A 7,514-nucleotide genomic window follows, 5' to 3' on the forward strand; every position below is an offset into this window, starting at 1 on the left:
GAGCTCCATCTAATTAACAAAAAGCAGCAAAAGAAACACTAATAAAACTAGGAAGATCCTTTCAAGGTATTTCACTAATAACAGGTCCTCAAGAGCTGTCTGGCCACTGGAGTGAAAAGGGTAACAACAATAACCAAAGCTAAGAAAGATCAGCCTACAAATATTACCCACATTGTCTGTCTCCCTTCCCACCACCCCAAGTCCTTGGAGAAGTCACTGAAAGACATGCTACATTTAGCTTGTCAGAGGCCTTTCCCAGACAAAAGTCCCCAAGGTACAAGAACTCAAATAAGGACACTACTTGGGAGATTGAAAATCAAAAGTTATTTATCAGAGAGTGATTGGAAAAGTCACGCTTTCTCGAGCCCAATTCCAGAATGGTCAGTGGGAGTCTCTCTCCTGTTAGCTTCATTGGTCCACCTACCCAATGGTAGATCTTCTACTGAAGGGGACAAAAGGGAAATCACAGTCCTCAAGGGGGCCCCAGAGTGCCCTTCCTATCAAGTCCCAGCTGAGGAGACAAACCGAGCAAAGGGAGGACTCTTTCCACCACCAAAACCCACCTTCACAATTGCTCCTCCTATTCCCACACGTAACTCAAGGAAAGCTCCACCTACCCTGCTTAGTCCTCATCAGGAAACACTGAACCTCTTCATACCCTTTGAGTCCTTCCTAAATACCCTTCCTTCACTTAGTATAGGAGCACTTAGTAGAGTCCCAGTGTTCATATCACTTACTCTCTCAAGGAAGCTAGAGTGCCCAGGACTAGAAACTGGCATTGAAAATTAATCTACCAGATCAAAAGATAAAGTTTCTCCCAAGATGCTAAAGAGGCATTCCCACTTTAAGTCCACATGGTGTGGAAGGAGGGAAAGGACTCAAACTGCTAAGAAAAGGGCTTTTGGGTTAAACACAACAGGAAAAGGGTTCAGCGGGGACTGGACAGATGAAGGAACATAGAAATGATAGGGAACAGGGAAGGAGGGGATCCTGGTGGCAGTAAAGGAGAGTGGTGCCCTTTGACTAAGGGCCCAGATGGGGTATCTAAGCATGAGGGAAAGAGTCACTTAGAAGGCCAGATAACAAAGTTCTAGTCATGGCTTTTGCCAGCAACTCAGCATGTGACTTTGAGCTTATCTAGCCTTCAGTACCTTCATCTGCAAAACAGGGGAAAGAGGTTTGTTTAACTAGATGCCTATTATGGTCCTTTGAGAGTATGGCATCCTCCACAAATGTGATTGATGACTATGACAAGATATTCAGGAGGGGGCTAAAGAGGATTTTACCAGAGCAGGAAATGCCTTTCAGCCCCATCTCTAGTGAAAGGGTCACATGTATACACATTCACACATACATAAGCAGAGTGGCCGACAATTTCATCCATAGCAGCAGAAACACTTACAGAGAAAAATAAATACTGGTGATGCTCAATTCCTGCACTGGGGGAGAGGGTTCCTGAGGATGTAACTTGGAGGGGCTCCAAGGTCAGGGGAGAAGGGTCCTCCTATTTGACAGTAACTTTCACCTTGCTGTCCCTTCCCCAAATCCAGAGCAGCTAGCTCTTTGAAAGAAGCCACTCCCACCTTCCCCTCCCCAAACCACCAACTCACCTGTTGCAGAAACAAAAATGCACAGACCCCAAGGGAAATAACCCCCTAGCTAGCCACTAAGAAATGAACAGAATCCACCACACCTGAGGTTACTTGGGAGTGTGGCCAGCTGGGACCAAAAACCCTTATTTCCCTGAACGTTAACAATGGTTCTGAAAGGTCTTGGTTTGGACCTATGTCACCCACCGTCACTTGGGTTTGCCCTCTTGGTGAAGTGGGAACTAGCCTGGATCACCCTTTTATTTCTGGTGCGTTTATGATTGTTTCCAAATTTTTAAACCAATCTTATTGTGAGTGAGCCAGGAAGTTACTTCCCCAAGTAGCACTTCAAATTAGAAGAAAAGCTACGGCACAAGTACAGGGTTCCAACCCTTGCAACAGGACCTGCAAACAGGCTCGCACCACCCCCCAGACACCAAGAAGCATCTCCCAGCCATACATCCACGTGGACTCTTACATGGCCTCTCCTAGCAGAGGTAGCTGGGGCAGTTGGGGAGTGGGGGATATCAACTTCCTATCAACCTGGGATCCCTGTTTAAAATACACTAAAAATACATTAGTAAACATTGCTGTTTACAGAAATAGAAATCATTTCTGTTTCCAAAGGCCTCTCACCATCCCAGTCCTGGACATCTCCAAGACTGCCACCCCTGACACCCTCTCCAAGGTCCGCCCTGGTGGGTGGGTAAGACACTAGAGTCCTTTGAGACTGAGAGCTCCTCAGGCACCTGAGAATTCCAGTTTCACATCTCTGGTTCCCATGGAAGGGAGACTCTTCAGGACTCTGGAGAGTACCGGGGTTCATCCCTTCTTATCAGTTCCTGGGGGCTGTCTTGAGGCAACCCCCCTTTTTTGGATGATATACGTGTTGTAAGAATTCCTGCTATTTTCGGGCCCCCAGTCCCTCCCCAGAGTCCAACGTGCCTGCCTGGACCCCCCCTCAGAGCGGAGAAGCCAGTCTGTGCCTTGTTCTAATCACTCTGGGAAAGAGGGATGGGCAGAGAGAAAGCAAGGACAATGGCCTGGGGGATCGTCCTTGAGGGGACAACTAACAGCAATGACTGTCAGACAAGCAGGTGGTGAAGCTGGGCACCTGCCCGGGGACGGAGCCGGAGCTGTCCACCAGGTTGGCGGGTTGCGAGTCGACGCGGGGAGTGCGACGGCGCCCCCGGTACTCGATCATGTCGGGATGATAGGCTGGGTGGCGGCGGGCGTGCTTGGTCAGGTGGTCGCTCCGGGAGAACTGCTTGGGGCAGAGGGGGCAGGAGAAGCGCTTCTCGCCCGTGTGCGTCCTGTAGTGGCGGGCCAGCTCGTCGGAGCGCGTGAACTTCTTGTCGCAGTCGAGCCAGTCGCAGGAGAAAGGGCGCTCACCCGTGTGGGTGCGCTGGTGGGACTTCAGATGCGATGACTTGTAATAAGCTTTGTTGCAGCCCGGGAAGGGGCAGCGGTGGCGCTTGGCAGCAGGTGTGACTGGCCTCCGACGGGGGCCTGGACCCGTGGCGGGGGCGGGGCCCGCCCCAGGGGCCACGCCGGAGACCGCGCCAGGGTGGGCAGGCACTCCCGGGACGGCTGGCGCGCCAGGGACCGCGAGCGCGCCGGAGGAGTGCACGGGTCCGGAGACCTCGGCCGCGCTGGTGGCCGGGGTCGGCTTGGAGCACAGGGTCGGGCCGGAGCACGGGGTCGGGTCGGAGGAGCCGGATGAGGCGCGCAGAGCTTCCCCCGAGTACTCTCCAAAGCACCCCCCAGAGCCGCCGCGCAAGTCAGCCAAGACGCTTGCAGCCAGCAGGTGGGGCGCGGCGCCGCCCGCGCCGGGGCTGGGGGCGGGGACCTGGGGGAACGGGGGGACCGACACGGGCCCCGGTGGCCCCGGACCCGGCAGAGCGGACTCCGGCGGCGCCGCACCCACCTCCGAGCTTGCCGCTCCGCCCGCGCCCTCGGGGTCCGGCAGGCGGCGGTGAACCACGGCACCCGCGGACATGGACACCAAGCACTCGGCGGCGAAGTAGTCCAGGCACGCCACGGCAGCCGACATGCTGGCACCGCCGGGCCGCCGGCGCGCGCCGTCCGAGCGCGGCCGGCCGCGGGCGAGAGAGTTCTCGGGAGCGTCCGTCCCGCAGCCTCGGAGCGAGAAGCAGGAGGCCCGGTGCGCGCCGCCCGCCACCCGCCGCCGCCGCCGCCGCCGCCGCCCGCGCGGAGCCCGCCCCGCCTGACGCGCCCCTGACGCACCGGAGCCCGCGGGGGCGGCGGGACCCGCCCCGGCCGCAGGACACCCACTCGGAACGCGCGGTCCACCGGGCTAAGTCATTTTTAACAGCCTAAGAAATTATCTTGTCTTCGCGTTCTTGCCTCTGCTGGTGAGCCAGGTAATTTTAATAAAGAGAAAACTCCCCGATCGTAACTTCTGGGCAGCCTGCCGGCTTCGCCCCCCCCTTCGCCCGCTGGTCCTCCGCCAGCTGGGTGTCCGGCGGAGTCCGAGAAACTTTTTTTTTTAAGGGAAAAAAATGCTTATACCTGACATGTCTTTCGATTCATAATTACGATTGTTACTTAAGCGGGCTGGAATTACATTTCACTTCTGTTACCGCTGTCAGATCGAATTTAAAATATCCCCGAGTCTTCATCAAAAAAAGTTTTCTCATCTAACAGTTCCACTGCTAACCCAGGGTCGGTACCAATTCCCTAAATAGAGCCACTACGTAGCCATTAATTAATAGCATTTTGAACCAGAAACATTTTTAACCTTGAAAAAAAGCAAAGAATCCCCTCATGGTTGAAATTGAAACTTAAAATCCTTTGAGTAACGATTTAACTATTCAACCAACGAAAGAAAAATGCATGTTTAAACTGCTTTAACCTGTCACAGGCATACAAACAAATTTCCACGCTGTAATATAAATTATAGAGTAGCAGCGAGATAAACACATTAAAATTGATTCCCACAATTTTAATAATAGAAAATCACGTTTCCAATTAGGCAACATCTTTTATTTTTTCTCTTGACAAAAATTAAAAATAAGAAAATGCAGCAATTTATATAGAATTGCTCATATGGTGTTTTGTGATTGTGGAGGTTTTTCTCTTTATATAATCAGATATATGTATGTATATGTTTACATTTCTTCGCTGCTTTCATTTTTTTCTTCTTTTGAATTAAAAAAAATTTAAAACACAAAAGCAAACAGGATAATTTCTAAAAATAGTCATAGCATCGTTTTTGATGTATACAAGCTTTACTTATATATTTTTGAATTATGTGCAGTTTATTTGCAATTCTTCAGTACTTTTCTTTTTCTTTTGAAAATTAAAAATACATATACCTCAAGAATAACAAACATTCATGTATTTACTTCTTAGGGTAATCAAATGTGAAATATTTGTCACATTTTCTTCAGGTTTTTTATTTTTATTAAAAATTCCAGATAGAGTTGAATGTCACCTTATTTCCCTCCCCAGTTTCATTCACCTTTCTCTCTCCTTACTTGCCTAGGTAATCAGTATCATAAAGTGTGTATTCTTCCAGCATTGTTATTATTCTTTATTACCTAATTACCTATATATATTTATATGTAAATATATATGTCCATGCTTATATATTTTAAATTTTCTTTATAAATGGTACAGTAGTGTACATATCATTTTGCAACTTACTTTTTCCCCTCAGTATGATTTTGAGAACTATCCGTGTTGACACTTACAGAATCTGCTTTATTCATTTCAGTAGTTTTATGATCTTGTCAGCTTTATTATCTTTATGGAGATTCTATTCTAAAACAGATAATTATTATAAAGCTGCTTGCTTCAAAATTTTAGACAATTAACTCTTAATCTACACATATTAAAATTCTATCAGATAGAATTCTTTACTAGCTGTTTTTTAAAAATATTATTATTTAGAAAAAAATCTAAAGCTATTTTAAAATGCAGAGAGAGTATTACAGGCACCCATGCACCTATCTCATGTAATTGGTAAATGTTAGCATTTTGCCATATCTGCTTCAGGTCTGTTTTTTTTTTTTAATTGAACTATTCAACATTTCTGATAAAATTGAAGTCCCTTTGCACTCCTCCCCAAAACCATTCTCCACCCTTTTCTCCAAAGGCAAACATTATCACGAATTTGGTATGTAACTTTTAAATCTAGGTTTTATATTTTTACTACATATGAACCCATACAGAGTACTGTTTTGATTTTTTAAATGCACAGGTGTGGTGTTGGACTATGCATATTCTGTGACTTGTTTTTTTTTTCCTTCATGGTATGTTTTCATTCTTTCTCTCCATGTTGATAAATATAAATCCAGCTCATTCATTTTAATTGCTATATTGTAGATCCATGCATGTGAATGTGCTGGGTTTATTCATTCCCCCATTGATGAATATTTAAGCTGCTGCCAATATTTTGGTATTAAGGGCAATGCTAATATGAACATATGTGTACATGTGTCTTCTATAGGTAGATAGGATTTCTCTATCTACCTATATGGGGAATTGCTAGGTTACACACACATTTTCAGTTTATTAAAGACTGCCAAATGGTTCTCCAATTTACACACCCATCAGCAGTGTATGAGAGTTCTTGTTTCCCTCACATGACCTTCCCTTACTTTCTAGATTCAGACTTTTATTTCTGACAATTTGATTTTTTCTTTTTCAAGCTCAGTATCTCATTGCTTTATTTGAATTTCCCTCACTGCCAATGAGGTTGAGCATATATTTACTGGCTATTAAGGTTTCTGAGTCTGTGGTTTGTTTTTTCATAGTCTTCATCCATTTATCCAGTGGGCTGTGTATGTTTTCATCTTTTTCCCTCTTGATTTGTAGGAGTTCACATATATTAACATTATATTGTCTCATTCTGTGACTTCTCTTTTAACTTCCAATAACTTTTGAACTATAGAAAATTTAAAATGTAGTCATATTCACTGATCTTCTTTATAGTTTGTGTCATTTGTGTCATATTAAAGACAACTCTCCACACATGATGCCACAAAGATAGACTCCTATGTTTTTTCCCTTAATGTTTTAAAGTTTTGTTTTCCACACCTGTAAAACTGATCTATCCAGGACTTATTTTTTTGAATGGTGTGAAGTAGGAATTTAATTTTATTCTCCCTCCCCAGACATGGAAAACCTGTTGTCATGACCTGATTTACTAAACAGTCTTTCATTCCTCCCATTAATTTGTAATGCCACTGTGATTATAAATTAAATTTCCGTACATTCATGGATACATTCCCTACTTTGTCCTTTTCTACTGATCAAACCAATTCTGAGCCAGTACTACAAACTTTTAATTATTATGGCTTTATAATAAGTCTTCACCTGTAGAAGGGCTTTTCCTCCATTTGTTCATTAAAAAAAAACTGTACCAGCTATTTTTTGGACTTCTACTCTTCCATGCTAACTTTAGTATCAGTTTGTCAACTTCCATTGAAAAATCTTCTCAGTATTTTGCTGAGTTAAATTTGTAGGTTAAATTTTGGGAGATATGACATCTTTATAAAATTGAGTCATCCAGTACATTAATATTATTCTGATTTCCTCATATCCTTCCATAACATTTTATACTTTGCGTATAAAACTGTTGTACCTCTTTGTTAGATTTATTCCTCGGTACCTTACAGTTTTTGTTGCTTTTTCAAGTGGGATCCTTTAAAAAATTTTTAAATTGGTTAGTGCTGCTGTTTGGAAATGTTACTGATTTTGGAATAATCCTGTTTTTTTTGGCTGTGCCACGCGGCTTGTGGGATCTCAGTTCCCCAACCGGGGATTGAACCCAGGCCCTTGGCAGTGAGAACGCAGAGTCCTAACCACTGGACCGCCAGGGAATTCTCATGGAATAATCCTGTTTTAGCAAATACGCTGAACTTTCTTATTGTTTAAGTTTATTTGCAAATTCTCTTG

General features: G+C 45.0%; 1 protein-coding gene across 1 annotated transcript; it reads right to left on the minus strand.

Annotated features, from left to right (window-relative positions):
- Positions 1–2,658: 2,658 nt before the first annotated feature.
- On the minus strand, positions 2,659–3,642 carry KLF14 (KLF transcription factor 14). The gene has a single exon (XM_068550103.1). The coding sequence runs from the start codon at positions 3,640–3,642 to the stop codon at positions 2,659–2,661; it is 984 nt and encodes a 327-aa protein (XP_068406204.1).
- Positions 3,643–7,514: the final 3,872 nt, after the last annotated feature.

The sequence above is a fragment of the Eschrichtius robustus genome, chromosome 8 (assembly GCF_028021215.1).
Source record: "Eschrichtius robustus isolate mEscRob2 chromosome 8, mEscRob2.pri, whole genome shotgun sequence".
Lineage (NCBI taxonomy): Eukaryota > Metazoa > Chordata > Mammalia > Artiodactyla > Eschrichtiidae > Eschrichtius > Eschrichtius robustus.

Coding starts and splice junctions, on each gene's coding strand:
- KLF14 (XM_068550103.1), bottom strand. CDS start 3,642: ATGTCGGCTGCCGTGGCGTGCCTGGACTACTTCGCCGCCGAGTGCTTG.